Source organism: Lolium rigidum, chromosome 7 (assembly GCF_022539505.1).
Source record: "Lolium rigidum isolate FL_2022 chromosome 7, APGP_CSIRO_Lrig_0.1, whole genome shotgun sequence".
NCBI classification, from domain to species: domain Eukaryota; kingdom Viridiplantae; phylum Streptophyta; class Magnoliopsida; order Poales; family Poaceae; genus Lolium; species Lolium rigidum.
Window position 1 is genome coordinate 82,596,602 of NC_061514.1, and position 17,971 is coordinate 82,614,572.

The 17,971-nt window shown below is 44.6% G+C and overlaps 1 protein-coding gene across 1 annotated transcript; it reads left to right on the top strand.

Moving 5' to 3' along the window:
• Nucleotides 1-8,663: 8,663 nt before the first annotated feature.
• Nucleotides 8,664-12,427, top strand: LOC124675280 (photosynthetic NDH subunit of lumenal location 3, chloroplastic-like). The gene is made up of 3 exons (XM_047211347.1): nucleotides 8,664-8,737; nucleotides 11,272-11,560; nucleotides 12,164-12,427. The coding sequence occupies exons 2-3, from the start codon at nucleotides 11,303-11,305 to the stop codon at nucleotides 12,269-12,271; spliced, it is 366 nt and encodes a 121-aa protein (XP_047067303.1). The 5' UTR covers nucleotides 8,664-8,737; nucleotides 11,272-11,302; the 3' UTR covers nucleotides 12,272-12,427.
• The last annotated feature ends 5,544 nt before the right edge of the window (nucleotides 12,428-17,971 follow it).

Consider the following 17,971-nt stretch of genomic DNA (forward strand, 5'->3'; position numbering starts at 1 on the left):
TTCTCCTTGTCGGAGGAAGTGGAGTTCGCCCCGGAGTGAGGGTCGTCCTCATTCTTGCTCTTCGGCGAGGATTGGAGGGGGAGGCCTGAGTGGGAGGAGGAAGAGGAAGACATTGCTACAGGAGGAGAGGGTTTTTTGGTGCCGACCGCTAGAACTGAGGAGGGGGATAAGGAAGACTGGTTAATCGGCACGGTTAAATAATGGGGAGCCTGGTGGAGATTTAATATCATTGCAGTTTCCGAGGAAGTTATGCTAAAGCTATCAAATTTTACAGTGGAGTTGGGAAGACAAGGCATCATGATGAAGGATTCTACGGCGGTTTCTGCTCTGCTACGACATGACCCTTCGGAGGAAAAAAACAGAGTGGTTTTGACATTATCATTGCCAAAACCAGGGGGGCATGTGTTATCACCAGATCTTGGCCAGATCAGGAGGTGGGCCGTAAGGGAGATGGGCTCGGAAGATTACACGTGGAAGATCTCTGAAGCGGCCTTGCACGAAGAATGTGGGCTAGATTGCCCGTGTATCTTTAATTATAGTAGATTGCATCATAGATTAAAAGTTAGAGTTTATCTCGTACACGGTGGGGATTATTCCCACGTTAGAAAAGTCCTTTGGACTATAAATATGTATCTAGGGTTTATGGAATAAACAACAACCAACGTTCAACACAAACAAATCTCGGGGCATCGCCAACTCCTTCGTCTCGAGGGTTTCTCCGGTAAGCACCATGCTGCCTAGATCGCATCTTGCGATCTAGGCAGCACAAGCCTATCTTGTTGTTCATGCGTTGCTCGTGCTGAAGCCTTTTTTATGGCGAGCAACGTAGTTATCTTAGATGCGTTAGGGTTAGCATTGTTCTTCGTATCATATGCTCGTCGTAGTGCAACCCTCATGCATCTAGCCGCCCTTACACCTATCTTAGGTGTAGGGCGGCACCCGCTTGATCATAGTTTAGTAGATCTGATCCGTTACGGTTGCTCCTTGTTCCGCAAGGATTAGTTTAACATCCGCATTAGTTAGGCCCTACAAAGGGTTGGAGGATCCAGCGGCGTGTAGGGTGACGTTTGCTAGCCCTAGAAAGGATGTTCCGGGGATCAACCTCGTGTTGGTTTTTAGGCCCTGTCTAGGATCGGCTTACGGTCACCGTGCGCGAGCGCGAGGCCCAATCGTGAGTAGGATGATCCGATTATGCGGTGAAAACCCTAAATCGTCGTAGATCTCATTAGCTTTATCTTGATCAAGCAGGACCACCATATATTCGGACACCTTGTTCGAATCATGGGTGGATCGGCTCTTTGAGCCGATTCACAGGATAACCTGAGAGCCGATCGAGGCTCATATTTAATGTTTACGTGTATGCCATGCAGGAAACTAAGCGAGGCATCATCCAACACCTTCCCGACCGGGTATAGGTCAGGTGGCACGCCCTTGCGATAGCATCGGACGTGTGACCAGGAGGCTTTGCGGGCCGTCGCTCTGAGGGACTGGGGCCAGCCGCAGCCCTAGTTGTTCCCGGCTCTACTGTGTTGCCCGTCTCTGCCCGCCAGTGGGTTTCTGACGTCAACAGAGTCAAATTGGAAGAACAGTTCTTATTGATTCAAAGGAACGGCTTTACAAGAAAGAGCCGAGGGCTCTCAAAAGGATCATCCGATGCCTAATGCACTACTACTACTAGTCCTGTGCTACTAGTCCTGGTCTGAGGGCCGTTGCTGCCCTCGTCGGTGTTGTCGTGGCTGCCGTCGGCGCTGCTGCCGGCGGGCTCCTCGTCACTGCTGCCGTAACCTTCGGCAGCGGCCCCGTATTCCTCCTCGTCATCATCGTCGTCGTCATCATCATCCGACCCGGCGCGGAAGCGTTTCATCGGCGGGTACTCGTCGGAGGAGGTGTCCTCCTCCACTTCCTCATCCTCCTCATCGGAAGAGATGTCTTCGCCCCACAGAGCATCGTCGTCGTCCTCCTCCTCCGAATCCCCATCAATGAGGAAATGAAGGTTGTCCTCCCCATCGGTCAGGGATTCATCATCCTCTGACCAGACGGAGAAGTCCCAGTCCGCCTCGTCCCATCGCTGCGGGGCGCGTATGTCCTCCGGCGTCGGCTCGCGGGAGGAAGAAGACCGGTAGGAAAGACCGGAGGAGGAAGAGGAGGAGGAGTCCATGGTGGAAGAAGGGTTTTTCGAGTACTACAGAGGAACAGATGATGAGGAGGGGATGAAGAAGCAAACTGCTCGATGCGGTTAAATAAAAGGGATATGGTGGAGATTCAATGCCACAGCAGTTTCCGAGGAAGTGGTGACCAAAGAAAAAAAAAAGTGACCACCGGGGCGTTGCTCACGCGGTGCACCTCAGAGCGCGGGCCGATGCGCGCAGATGCCGGGATGCAGCCGGCCGGCGGCGGAGGCGGGGGTGGCGCAGCGGCGGCGGTGGGCACCGGGCTGGGAGAGGGCGAGCTGCTCGTGACGTCGCGGTAGGAGCGGCCGCTCGAGGCCTCCTCGGCGAAGCGCTGATGGCGGTGGCCGCCGGAGCGGGAGCTAGCGTCGGAGCTCGACATGGGACGGAGCGAGGAGGCTGGGCGCGCAGGGAAGGGCGGCGGCCGGCGGGGCACGATGGCGGCGGGGCTAGAGAAGGGCTAGGCTAGGAGCGGGAGCGGAGCGGAGAGCCATCCCAACGGGTCCAATTTCAATACTGTCCGAGGGATGAAAACGAGGTAGATCATGCGATAGCTAGGGCTTGGTTGTTTTATTAGCAAAGTTAGTCTTGCCAAACTCGTAAACAATGAAAGTCATTACTTGCAATTAGTTAAGGTTTGCATAAGCAAAATTATTGTTGATTTAATATGAAGTTACAATGAATCATTGAAGATATTTAATATGGAATGGATGAAGTACGTAATGTTGCGCCTGATCGTCTGTGTATACCTCGTGAGCGCTATGATCTTCTTTTACTTTTGGTAGTCATGGTCCTGTTGAGCAGCAATATAAACATATTTTTGAATGTGAGGTGGGCTCTTTGCCGTTTAAGTACCTTGGAGTCCCTATTTATTACAAAACACTTAGAAATTCAGATTGATATCCAGTAGAACTCGATTTGAGAGCAAATTAGGATACTGGAAAGGCAGGTTTTTATCTTATGGGGATAGACTTGTTTTGATCAATTCTGTATTGACATCGGTCTAGATTTTTTTGGCAAAGCGATGGGAAAAAGAGGAAATATAGATTAACAAAATGGAATATTATTTGTAGGCCAAAAGATCAAAGTGGTCTTGGTATAGAGGCCTTAGAACTAAAGAACAAATGCCTTCTAAGTAAATGGATATTTAAATTATTAAATGAAGAAGGGTGTGGCAGGAGCTATTACATTCAACATGGCCAATGGAACGGATCTAGGACGTCCAAGACCTTGATCGGATGGCTAAGAGTGTCAAGTCGCTGTGAGAGAGCCGTGGTGGTTCCATTTTACTGTTACTTAATTCTCAAAAAACTTTTTCTCAAGTCCAAACTAAACCATCTGATTCGCCTTTTTGGAAGGGACTAATGGATGTGAAAGATGATTTTTTTGCACGAGGTTACTTTAAATTAGGGGATGGTTTGGCTGTTAGATTTTGGGAGGATGTCTGGTTGGGGGATAAACCTTTGGCGCAACAGTACCCATCTTTGTTTCGCATTGTGCAGCATAGAAATGTCTTAGTTGCAGATGTATTAGCTCAGGTACCGCTGAATATTCAGTTTAGAGGAGGGTTACAAGGAAATAAGTGGACAACTTAGTTAAGTTTATGCAGACGTTTGATGAATGTTAATCTTCTAAATGAACCTGACACTTTTTTTTGGAATCTTACAACTTCTGGTTTGTTTACGGTTAAATCTATGTATGAAGACTTGATGAATGACCATACGCCTTTTCTACGCAAATACTTATGGAAGCTTAAAATTCCGTTGAAGATCAAAATTTTCATGTGGTTTCTTCATAATAAGGTTTTGTTAACCAAAGATAATCTTGCAAAGAGGAATTGGAAAGGGTGTACGAAATGTTGTTTCTGTGGTGCACAAGAATCCATCGAACATCTTTTCATAGCCTGTCCTTTTTCAAAATTACTTTGGCGCATGATATTTTTCGCTTTCAATCTCCCACCACCAACTAACATTACTAATATGTTTGGTAATTGGTTGAATGGTGTTGACAAAATATCAAAAGATAGAATACGCATTGGTGTGTCTGCTTTGTGTTGGTCAATATAGAGATGTCGAAATAATATTGTGTTTAACAATTCAACTACTTTTAATATTATGCAGGTTATCCATATGGTTGTTCACTGGGTGCAACAGTGAGCGTTACTCCTCCCTCAGGACCAGCGGGCATTTATGGATACTGGATGCAACCATCTCCAGACGGTCGTTCAGAGTATCTCGTCCCAGAGCTGGATGGTGTCACACTAGTCGACTACAGGATGCTTAGTTCACCTAGTTGCAGATTCAGTTTCAGTTTTATGATGTTTCGCTGGTTGATTTATGTATCCACCATGCGTGATCGGTGAATATTTGTATCACATACTATTATTTATTTCGAACTTATTAATAAAGACCGTGTCTGGGGTGGATCCCCTTTTCGAAAAAAAATCATACTCTACTAAGTGAACTTTGTCATGGACTGAATTAGGCGTAATTTGAGACAGTGACGCCACGGTTTGAATGTCCCAAGTGTCTCTTAAATTGCATAAACATACCTGAGCTGGAAAGACAAAAATGCGTTGGACCACTAGAACTATCTAACGCAAACGGTCAGCCAATTTCGTGTTCACGATCCGATCCAAACAGATGTAAAGGGGCTCTTTTGGTGATCGAAATGCGGACAGATGGCCTAACATAACCTATCATTTGGCAGATGTGCCCATGCTCAGCGCAGAGGGACAAGCTGCGGTGCAGCCGTGCAGGGGCGCACGGCATGTCGCAGGACGGTGCCAAAATCTTGGGTTCCATCCTCCCATTTCCGTGGAGCACAAAGCTCCTGGTCCGGCGCTGCTTCCCGGGGGGCCTCCGCAGCACGAGCTCGCGACACCCCAGATGCATGCACGAATCTGCGATGCCTGCGGAGCGTAGAACACGCGGGCCATGGCGATCTGGACTCAAGATCCTCTGTCTTTCCTCGCCTCCCCTGTCGGCATGGCGATGCATGCATGCTCCCGACCGGCCGGTGACGGCCGACGCCCGACGGCGATCGGTTCGGAGAAAATGGTCCGACTTTGTGCTCTCGTTGTCGCTCCAACGCCACGATGGTGCTTTCTTTCGGCCAGAGGCAAAGATTACACGATCGTCGTGCACGACTTTGTGCGCGCTCGCGAGTGTTCCTAGCATCTGATGCAACAGGAAACTGGTTATCTGAAGAAGCAAATTTTCTCGTTTGTGCTGACCGCCGGCCCAGCTTCTGTACTACATAAGGTGCGCTATACGCCTACACTCTCACTTGGTATTTTAGAGTAATTTTTTTGCGGGAAAAAAAAAATCATCCTAGTATCCCTTTCGCAAAGGAAAAAAGTTACGAGTTCGTAAATCGTAACGGCTGCAACGAAAGCACGATCTTCTTCTATTCTAGTATCTTTTTAGTAAGAAGAAAAAATCTTTCTTTTTTGGGATTGCTGCTTAAAAGAGACCAATATGAACCGAGAATGTTGGTTCTACTTATTGCAGCTTCCAAATTGCAGCCCAGTTACTACGTCCAATTGGACAAGGCGGCCCATCTTTGTGCTCTCTTCTCGGTGCGGGCCTGCGGGGTCGAGCAGACACGCCGCATACCCCGCTCGTCAGTACTTGCCACTTGGGCCGAAGCGCACCACCCTTTTCTAGTTTTTTTCCTGCTGTTTTTTCTGTTTAATTTCCTTTTCGGTTTTCAAATGGTTTTGTGTTTCTGTGGTTTTCAAATGGTTTTGTGTTTCTGTGGTTTTTACTATGGTTTTTGCCCAGTTTGATCGTTTTTCCTGCTGTTTTTTATTTTTTAAAATCTGAAAAAAATAAATATGAACATTTTTCTAAAATTAAAATATCAATAGATGAATATTTTTCAAAATCTAAACATTTATGAAAATTTCGAACATTTTTCAAATCTAAACAAAATTTAAATCTAAAAATTTGTTAAACATGCACAATTTTCAAACAATCAAATTTTATAAAATCTGGATTTAGTTTTGAACCTTTTGGAAAACCAAACCAAAAAATCGGATAAAAACAAAAACCACAGAAACACAAAACCATTTGAAAACCGACAAAAAACCATAGTAAAAACGATCAAACTACCCGTATGTGAAAAAAAAACAATAAATGGCACTGGCCCGAGAGCTCGCCATGGGTGCGCGGCGCGGTGTTTGCGCCGCGTTAGGGGATGTCGTGTAGGGTTTTCCCAACGTTATGACCTCAAGTCCTCAACTAGACAACATGTCAAATCTTTTGTATTCGACATGGTTAGAAGCTAAACAAAGGCATGTTTTTCGTGTTGGGGAAAAACTTGCGAGCTTGGGGGCATGCTTGGTTCATCGCTCCCGGGCAGGCCCTAGCGCATGACCACCAGGAGATGGGCTTTGAGATATGTTCTCCACTTCGTTTGATTCCTCACGTAGAGTGCAAATAAGCCTAGTAGAGACATAAGTTCATATTTGGGTTACATATGAATTTACCTTTACTCTCACCTCTTATCCATTTGGGTCATGAATCATGATCGGTACCCCGCATGTGGTTCAACAGTGTCCTTGAAAATCTTAATTGGATGACTAACCACCCTCAACATTGTGGACCGCATGGTCATTAAAACATATCTGGGCCTAGCCTGGTAGAACTATCATTCGATCGTTTTCAATGGGCCACCTTTTTTATGTGCTTCGACAATGCAACCTTCTATGTCACGGGCACCTGAGGTTGCTTCCACTCTCGCCTATACTTCACTCTTCTAAGACTTCTTATTAACGCAACCCTGATTTGATTTGATTTAAAATAACTTGACAAGGTACTGCCACAAATCCATAGTCCAGATGTGGACTGCTCCCTCATGATCATGATGATGATTAATACGTTGGAGAAGGTGGAGATCCCTCCGGCGGTGGCTCCGGCGGAGTTTCCCCACCAATCTTCGTTGTTGCAGCCTTTGTTTTCATGTTTCTGCGGCGCTCCCTGGCGGAACCCTTCGGGGCTCATATATATTGGGGTTTTTAGGGCAAAAGAAATCGGTTCACGAAAAAATCAAGCGAATTGGACGATCGACGACAAAAAGAGCATAGGTGGCGTGCCCCCTGCTGGGCACGCCACCTGCCCTCTTTCGGGCCTTCAGGCCCTCCAGGTGAGGTTCAAGTGCTCTAGGTGCTTCTCTTGATGAAAAAATGACTGTAATCCTAACTCAATTTGACTCCGTATAGGTCTCTGAAATTGAAAAATACACAAAACATGATTTTCCTGTTCTGCAAAGTTATAACCCGAATAAAGGGAATCATTGGTAAATCCGCATAAATCAATATAAACATGAAAATAACATTATATATATTGCAAATATGTGTGAATATGTGTTAATAAAGTACAAAGTTCATGTATGCATTTTACATGCATCAACATCCCAAGCTTTAACCTATGCTCTTCTTTGAACATAAAGGTGATAAAACTAACATAAAATTTGGATTTTATTGCATTGCTTCTATGTGATCATGCAAAGTCTTACAAGGTTCAGTCAATAAAGAACGAAAATAAGTAAATGAACTATAAAGTGACAACTCCCACATTCTGCAAAGCATGCTTAATAATAAATAGCATTGTAAGAAAATGAACGATAAGTATTATGAACCATAAAGCATGCTTGGATAATCCTATAACTTTTTTTGGAAGATCATTGTCCTCTCTTGTCAACATTTGGTAGGGCTAGGTAGGGCACAAAACAAACATACATTTATACTTGTGACATTACCCACTCTCCATATTACACCCTTTTTCGGTGGTTTCAAGCCATACTCTATCCCTTTCCAAACAGCTGAAGAATTACCAACAAAAACAGTATCGATCAGGTTGCTTGTAGAGTGATATCTGGCTTTTAGAAGGTGTGCACATAGACTATCGGGGTTATCAATTAATCTCCAAGCGTGTTGCCAGCTTGATAGAAATTTACGCTAAAACTCAAGCACTGATAGAAATTTAGAGGTAAATATGCTAGCCAAAAGAATTTGGTAACTCAATAACTCATAACCTTGTGAGTTTGACTTGGCTTTTGACTCAAAAATCAGATTATCTGGTTAAAAACCTTTGAATTATCCTAATTAAATTCTAGATAATCCATATCTGCATGGTATGTGCCATACAATATCGTAGAGCGCTACTTCTAAATCGGATATCCTTATTCATCAGATTTTTTGCAATCGGATATGAATACCTTAAACCGAATTCGGTGCCGGTTTCAGTGCAGAAATTATCCTATCCGTTTATAACCCTACCCGTGACACAATTCCAAATCGGAGTTTAAGTTAGTTTCAAATTAATGTAAGAGCAGCGGGCCTGCAATCTGCATGGAGAGCCACAGGGTTCACGGTCACGACTTCCAACCTCAGAGAATCTGCACGTCTTCCTCCTGTTTTACCCCGAGGCAGGGTCTGCGTGTATATAAAGCCCTACGGCCAGGTAGAACCAAACCGTAGAGGCGGGGGCCAGTCTAGAACTACTACCATCTCTCTCTCTCGCCTGCAGCAGTCACGCGGCGCCGGGTAAACCGGCAAAGGCAAGGTACAAACACGAGCCATGTTCCTCTGTTGCTTTATTTCCTGTAATTAATAAAAGTTACTGCGGCTAAGCTGTTTTAAGAGGATCATTAGGGCGTAATTTTGCTCCGATTCAAGAGGAATCCTAGAACAGGAGCACTGTTTTCTCGGGTGAATCTTAGCTTCGATCGCATCGATCATACTGTAGTATAAAGAAAAGGAGTTGCCATATTTTTTGGGGGGTGGTGAAGGGGTGGAGCATCTCTCTGAAGAACTAGACTGAGGTTTCCTCCTCTTCTCCTCCTTGGTTAGATTCCCTTGGATACCCCTTTTGATCCATTCATGTCATACCAGAAAGCATCACACCTCACGGTTTAGTGGCGGTGTCGAGAAATTACCGAGGATTGAACATCGGATCGGATTTGGGATGCAGTGTGGATCGGTAATGTAGGGGGCATCTGAGATTGCTCTGCTCTTTCCCGCCCCCCTTTGATTCTTGGATTCAGTTCAGGAGCAGCTGATTCGGATCGCATCTCTACATTCTGGGCTTTGATCAGCGTAGCATGGGAAAATGATTGTCCTTGGCCGTTTCTTGTCCTTTTTAACTGCCGCAGTACTTTAATCCCCTCTCTATTGTATAGTTCAGTCCCGATGCAAAATGCATGCTTGTTCTCTGAACTCTGAACGCCAGCCACAATGCTGCACTTCAGTTTTGCATCGGCGTTCCTTAATTGAGTCAAAATGTCTTTCGACGATGAAGTAGGGAACACCCCAATGAGGATTAGAAGTAAATAAATAACGCTGATGGGCCGTACACGATGCTCCTAAATTCCTCCTTGGTTCCGTGGATTTCTTTCCATCTCTGCAAGTTGATGGAGGAAATATCTGTCCTGTTCTCTTTATTTGTCATGTTTCCGTTGTTCTCCATTTTTTTTTTCGGTGGCACTACTTTACTGCAGCTTGGTGAAACCTGGTACAACCATCTGCTTGTAAATTCATTATAAGGTATTAAACATGTCAAAGCTCCCAATTAGGAGATTCCTAGAAACCAATCTTTATCTCTTCCGGTATAGATATTTAAGAAGGTAAACCCATCTATGGAGGCAAAGAGGAAAAGGGAGGAGAAAACCGCATTTGGCCCCCTCAGCTTTCGTTTTCGGAAGTTGTTTCAATCAGTTGTTATCGTTGCCTGTCCCCATCCTATGTCCTATTTTTAAGACTTGAACAGCGACTGAAAAATGCCCAGGACCCACAACTCAGCTTCTAAATGAGCATATGTAATTCATAATTATTATCCTTGTGAGGAATTCAGAATTTTCTTGACCACCAGATCATACATTTCTGAAAGTTATGGGGAGTGGATAGGAGAGAAAAAGAAGCCAGCTTGAACTGATAGTTCAGTGATGGTTATAAGCCAATTTTGAGGTCAAAGTGAATACAATCTATGACAAGGCACTGTTTGGCATGCTTACTAGGCTTTCTTAACTACTACTAGTAGTAACTGATAGTCGAAAGCTTTTAGCTGTTTGTTTTTTGAAAAAGAAAGCTTTTAGCAGTTACACTTGTAATAGCCACAGAAGTATATATAGGCTGCGTGCATAAGACTGATTTAATTTTTTTTTACATAATGGACGAAAAAACTTTGCTTCTTCATCTGAAGATGCGCATAATTATCTAAAACTACTGTTGGAATTTTTTTTGGGGGGATAGCTTTCCATCGAAATTTCATATACTGAGCTTTAGCTTTATAATGATATCATTACCTAAAAAATGGAACTTAATAAGGTTGTACTTAGCTATAGCAGAAGAGCACAACTATGAAGCATGCGTTAGTTTTTGGACATTCTCTATTTATTTATCAGGAACACACGAGAATGCACACTTTTCTTTCATTAGAAGAGCGAACAGAATAGAACTGGCATATTCTTCAAATATTCAAATGTGAACTCTCATAATAATGAAAGCCCGGATACTGAATTAGTTGTTGTATAACTATGGGTGTTCATAGATAATCTCTTAGTTGACTCCTAAGATTTTTTTTATCTATGCTGCATTGCTGCTGCCTGCCCACTGAATATTATTTTCTCCCTGCAAACTGTTAAATAAGCTTTTTGTTTAAATGAGAAAAGGGGTAAGAGTTCTCCTATTGAATTATTATTTCTGCTTGCTTTGGAAAAAGAAGAGAGGAGACTTATGGTTGCAAGAGTCTAGTATATGACTACCTCATAAATTTTCCCTGTCAGCAATTTCCTATGGCTTCCTATGCTGCCACTTTCCTTGCTCTCCAACCCTGCAAGGCTGCAAGGCACCCGTTACCTGAACGTGTCCTCCTTTTTTCAGTGTTTCTAGCGCGTCACCCCTGACCATCTTCTATCTTCTTATTGACCAACCTGGGTTTGTTTTTTCTCATGCACTCGGTGACACCTGTTGCTTCCTTAATGTCCAAGAATCAGTTTCCTCTCTCCTCTATGTGACCTCTCCTCCCACAACACTACCCACTGTATAAATTGATAGATACCCACTCTATAAACTGATATCGTTTTGTTCTTTCCCGTACAGAAACCGGGATAAGAGAAAGCAAACCAAAGCAATGGATTCAGATTATGGTGTTGAGCTGAAGGGATCTGTTTGCAGGATCAAGAACTGTGCTGTTGAGCTCTTCTCGATGGAGGAGGATTTGTTGATTGATGATGATGAAGACTCGTGGGACCTAGTTGAGAGGGATCTCCGGCTGAAGGCCACCTTCTTGTATATTGACCTCAGCCGTGTGATCTCCTCCTGCGAGAGTGATGAGCACAAGAAGACACTCACCGGGCTAGCCAACAAGTTCTTCTACTTCATGGACGAGGTGATGATTGTTTTCTTCCCCTTGCTAGAAACACTTTGGCTCAAAGCTTGCCTTGTTGTATTGCAAAATTCACATGACGAATATTACATACACAGGTTATCACAGTCCATTACTGCCCTTGATAACCAGATTTTATAAAATTTTCAATATCTCAAGTAAACTTAATGTGCAATTCCATCATAAGACATTATTTAAAGTTTTGATTGCTCCTCCAGCTCAACATTTTCGTAAGATAGTAATAGAGTAAGTGGTTCAGTTCGTCTTGCAGCAGGCTATATGGACTATTCTAGTTATATACCCGTTCCCCCTTAAGCAAGTCATTTTCACCTTTTTATTCTCTTTTGTTCTATCGGAAGTTGTTATGGCTCAGGACTGGGCTTTATCTAAAAGTACTAATAGAGTAGCTCCAGTGCGCTTGGTCTTCTTTGGTGTCTGGCACTGCATTTTTTATTCAGATTAGTCTTTGCCTCTCTGGTCAACTTTTGCAAACTGTTATTTGGTGTTCTTTAATGTATACAAAAAACCCTATCTGGCAACCAATCTGGGAAATTAGCAGAATATGTTTGATGCTAACTGAATTAAGATGCGCAAATATAATGGCAGCTGGACAATGCGGTGAAGGACAGAAGCGTGACACTGATGCAGGCGTGCTACGGCGACACGGCTCATGCTCTCCGCGAGGTGGTCGCGGCGCTTGTGCCGTCCCATTAGCAGGACATAGAGAGAGCAAGATCTGCGAGCTTCACATTTCCTGAAATTGCTCTAAAACTTGTACAAAGTGGGTTGGCCGACAAGAGAGAAACGAGGCGGGCGCAGATGGCCTGTGTGTAATGTGCATATATCCTAAAATGGCTTTAGCGTCTAGCAGTTTGCCTTGCCCAGTTGCCGTCATGGTTTCGGTGATTTGTGCGAGTAGTGATCTGCAATGCACTGTAAAACTAAAAGGCGGATCTGTGATCTCACGCGTCTCACTCAGACCTCCCACATGGATTTGATGGAGCTCAGCTAGTCAGCTTGCTCGTGCTAGCTTTAGGTAGTAGTACGTTCGATCCCATCTGTTCTGGATTCTGGTTGTTCATACGCCAATCTACGCGTCAGACAAATACAGGGCGCGAGTCCCACCCTTCTTTGACACCCTGGTGCGTCTCGTGTAGGCAAAGCGTGGTCCGTCGCAGAGTTTTTTTTTCGAGAATAAACCATGGAAAATGTACCAATCGGGTGTCAAAGAAGGCAAAGTTGTCGCTACCCACAAGCGGCAGCTCCCCACACATGCCTACTCTTTGTGCTGCCACGGTACAAGACTCGGATCAAGAAATACAAAGAGCGTGTCACATAAGAGCTTGGCGAGCCGCCACCTATCGAACTCCTCACGCACCTTATCCCTAATGGTGGACTGTGAAGCCACCGAGCCGCTGAACACCACATCTTTCCGGTGCCTTCAGATAAACCAGAACACCAAAATGATGGCATTCAACATGTTCCGCATGGGCTGCCGGGCAAGGCCGGGAAGTCCACCACTCCAACAGGTCGGCGTCCACTCCTCCCGCGCTACCACGCAACCAAGCAGCAAGTGTTGCAAGGTCTTTGGTTCCTGATCATAGAGGGGCAGTCCATCACACAGTTTTCCATAAGTAGCTAGGGCGATAGGCTATTCTGAAATCGGCACGAAATTACGCCTCCAAGAAACCAAATGCATTCCATGCCAGTCTCTCTCCTTTTTTTTGGATCAACATCAAGGTTTTTGTGACCAATTTTGCCAATGAAACACATTGGTCGTAGTGGGATCGCCGCGAAACGGTCGCCGTCTTCCACTGCTGCATCTAGCGTATCATTGACGGGCGGTCCTACATGCGACCCACCGCATACCCTAGGTTGCATGTTGGGCCGGCCCAGCTGCTTTATAGTATTTTTCTTTTTTCATTTTTGTTGCTTTTTTTCGTTTTGTAAAATCTGACAATTTTCTCAAAAGCAAAAAATTTCAAGAATATGGACAATTATTAAAGAAACTCCAAAATTTCAACATTTTTGAGATTCAACATTTTTGAAAAATGAACACTTTTCAAATTTTGATATTTTTCAAATTTTAATTTTTTTTATAGATTGAACATTTTTGAAGATTGAACAATTTTTCATTATGAACATTTTTCAAAAATCTGATTTTTTTAAAATTTGAATAGTTTTTAGATTGAACATTTTCAATATTTGAACATTTTTTTTGAGATAGAACAATGTTTTAAAAATATTTTTTTTGAACAATTGGACATTTTTTACATTTAACAATTTTGAACAATATTTAAATTTAAACTTTTTTGAATTTGAAAAATAAAACAAAAGAAAAGGAAAAGAAAAGAAACAAATAAATAAATAAATAAATAAAGGAAAAGAATAAACAGAAAACGAAAAGAAATAGAAAAAAACGGAATTGGGTCGGGCCCTATACCCGACCAAGGTCTGGGATGCTTGGTAAGCACCGACCTGGTCGGTGTATAGGACTACCCATCATTGATGGGCTTCTCGGCCGCTAGCAGACGATCCTTGGGGCCTCCACCGGTGCGTCAGACGTAGCCACCTCGGTGTTTCACCGACGTGGCACAGACAGGTGAACTTCGTGTTAGCGTCGCGGGGTGCGTATGCAAGTGGGTATCATACGGTACATGACTGAGTTTTTTATGAACAAGGGAATGACCGAAGGGTCTAGAGTTGCATTAAACAGTTTAAATTACATAGAGGACCTTAATAGAAAAAATACATATTTTATGCCAAGGATCCGCACATGGTCAAATGAAACGCCATCGAGTCCATGACCACCCTCTGATGTCATGGTCGTTGACGTCCTCTCTGGGACAAAGCCACTTGGAGAAGAATCAACGAAGAGCCCCACGATAAAGCACCCGAAGATCCTCCAAGGGAGGAAAAAGGACTAAGGCAGCTCCTGTGCCGTGGAGTGACCCCAGAGGCTGCTGGTAACGGCAACGCAGGTTCATTACCATTGATGATCTCCACAGGTTGCGCAAGCAGAACTTTCCCCAAAGCATCAGATCCGCATACCCCACACGTCCATCCGCCACCGAGCGAGTGGGGCTAGGAGGCCAGAGCTGAGTGCCATCGCGCTTATTGAAAGGATATTTCCAAGGAGCCATCACCTGCACCCATCCCAACCTCGAAGGGCTGCTATTGATGAACCCTAGCTGCAGGTCACCGAGCCGAAAAATCTAAATCTCACATCTAACATAAAAGACGAAATAAACCATTCTGGAAAATAATCTTGGATCTGAGGCCATGCTCAACGACTTAAGGGGTCCCAAAAAGCATCCTCCAAAGGCATTTGGGGCATGCCAGACAGATAACCGCGCCAGCCGCGCGCCCCAAAGGCTTTTTCGGTCCGGGGCGACTCAATACCACGTTCGGCGGCCTAAGGTCGTCCCCGCTGCATAGGGATCCTTGCGGGCGTAACGTGCGCAAGACGATGACGATGTGGCAATTTGCGGACCAACCATGTCATCGACGGTTTTCGAGGAGGAGGCAGGCGAGACGTCCCATCGTTGATGCGCCTTTTACACGCGTCGTGGCGGTGTTAATGCCACAACACTCCTTCCTCCCTTCTATGTTGCTCATGTGTTTCCTCCGCCTATATACCTGCCATTCTTCTCAATCGCCACAACAGTCGCCACCGTAGCACAAGACCTTCCCTCCACCTAAACTAAAATGCTATGCCGCCATGCAACGACCTACTCCATGCAGGGTCACAACAACCGTTTTGCACCTGCACCTCCGCCTCCACCGGCGGAAGAACCTGCATAGCCGCCACTCAAGCCCGAGCTCGACGAGGCCGACAAGGAGGAGTTTTCCATCCTCAACTTGGAGCTCATGGTTGAAGTTGATGCGTCGACCGAGGCAGCGGTAGATGAGGTGGAGGAGGAGTCAGATGACGACGGCCTAGAGGACTAGAGCGGAGGGACAGATTCAGAGGAGAAGTCAGCGGAGCAGAAGGTCATCATCGAGTCCTACGAGTCGTTGAAGAAGCTCCAAGACGAATCTCACGCTTGATAGGAGGAGTTCAAGGCCACATGGTGGTGCAACGTCGGAATCTCCGTTGAACGGGCGCCTATTAAGGAGGGGGCACCTCTTCCTGGCGGCCGAGCGGCAGAGGATCCTCAATGAGGCGCAAGAACGTCAAACATAGGGTTATGCGTTTCGCATGAAGCAACGAGAGCCGGAGAACGAGAGGAGGAAGGGGAACGATAGCGAAGCTAATTCATCGACCGCCTCGAAAGACGGCGAGTAGGCTAGGTTTTAGATCGAACTTAGTCGTTTTCATTCAACTTTGTAACATAAAATGAAATTTAGATGAAAACCTTAATATTTGTTGTATTTTATTGTTCATGCTACTCGTTGAGGGAAGCGGCTGGAAACGAACGCGCCGTAAAATGATACCACCAAACGAGTTTTCCAAAAATATCAACCCGATGCTTCGAAATTTCATTTAAACGATGCCACTAAAGATGAGCTTACACTCGTATCCAATGTGGATAGCCATAATGCCCTGATCAGGTACATTGTGGTTCCCCATGATCTCTTCACTGGACACTGTGAGTACCGTGGCATTGTGAGTGGTCTGCAATACCTGATCATCACTTGACCAGACGCATCTTTTGCATGCAGTTAGTCACGTGTTTTCATTCACCATGCGATCATCATTGGTCATTTGTTAAGCGCATATTGTGCTACATTCACAGTATTATGCCTTATGGGCTGCATATTCAGCTAGCGCCCTCTGGCATGCTCTCCGCCTTTTCGGATGCAAATTGGGTTGGTTGTCCTGATGATCGGCGATCTATAGAGGGATATGTTGTGTTCTTTGGTTCTAATTTAATCACCTAGCAAGCTCGCAGGCAACCTACAATGTCTCGGAGTAGTATTGATGCTAAGTACAAAGCACTTGTCATGAGATTATTTGGGTGCACTCTTTACTTATAGAGTTGAAGATCTCTCAAGACCAGCTTCCTATCCTTTGGTGTGATAATATCGGTGCTACATACATATCATTCAATCCAGTATTTTATGCTCGGACGAAACATATAGAAAGTTAACTATCACTTTGTGAACGAATATGTTGTACAGAAGCTACTTCAGATTAAGTTTATTTCGTCTAAGGATCAGCTTGTTGATATTTTCACTAAGCCCTTACCTTTAGAGCATCTCCAGCTGCGTCCCCAAAACGTCCCCCAAAGGTTTTTGGGGCGCGTTGGCATTTTTCATTCCCAGTCGCGCGCCCCAAAGGCTCTTTCTGTCCGGCGGGGCCTAATACGGTGTCCGGCGCCCTGACCCCGTCCCCGGTTCACAGGGGACGCTCCGAGCACGCCGGACATAGCAAGAAACGAGGCGATGAGTGGTGGGCCCGACGCGTCATTGGCATGGAAGTCTAAAACCCGTTGCCTACTGATGAGCGCAGATTGCACACTGTTGGGGAACCCCAAGAGGAAGGTATGATGAGCACAGTAGAAATTTTTCCCTCCGTAAGAAACCAAGGTTTAATCGACCAGTATGAGAAAGGCGTGACTTCTAAAGGTGTTGCGTCAGCAACAACGTGGAACCTGCACACAACACAATCAAAATACTTTGCCCCAACTTATAGTGATGTTGTAAATCTTTCCAGTTTTGCTGAAAACAAAGGATTAACCGTATAGTATGGAAAGAGATGTTTGTTTGCAGTGAAATTAAAGAGAACAGTGTTTGCAGTTAGTAAACAGAACATGATGATTCTATCAATGTAAAAAAATGACTGGGGTCCACAGTTCACTAGAGGTGTCTCTCCATAAAGATAAATAGCATCCTAGGTGAACAAATTACAACTGGGCAATTGATAGAATAAAGACCATACATGATAACATGATTACAATGACATTTGTTTAGGCATTACAACATAATACATCGATCATAATCCAACTGCGTCTATGACTAATAATCCACCTTCAGGTTATCATCCGAACCTCTTCCAGTATTAAGTTACAAGCAACAGATTATCGCATTAAGCAATGTGTGTAAAGTAAATAATAGAATTATCATTAGACAAAACATTGTTGTTTTCTCCCTGGTAGCAACGACACATCTATAATCTTAGAAGTTATTGTCACTCTTCCAGATTACTAGAGGCATGACCCACTATCGAGCATAAATACTCCCTCTTGGAGTTACAAGCATTTACTTGGCCAAAGCATCTACTAGCAACGGAGAGCGTGCAAGATCACAACTAACATATGGCAAGTATATAATCGATCTCAACATAGTATTCAATATTCATCGGAACCCAGCAAACAAAACATGTAGCAGTACATAAAGATGATCTTGATCATGATAGTCGGCTCACAAGATCTAAACATGAAGCATAAATTGGAGAAAACAACCATCTAG

What these genes read in the sequence shown, in the direction of transcription:
- LOC124675280 (XM_047211347.1), top strand. Translation starts at nt 11,303, where the DNA reads ATGGATTCAGATTATGGTGTTGAGCTGAAGGGATCTGTTTGCAGGATC. An exon ending in TCTTCTACTTCATGGACGAG is followed by an intron (nt 11,561 to 12,163) that starts GTGATGATTGTT and finishes ATATAATGGCAG; the next exon opens with CTGGACAATGCGGTGAAGGA.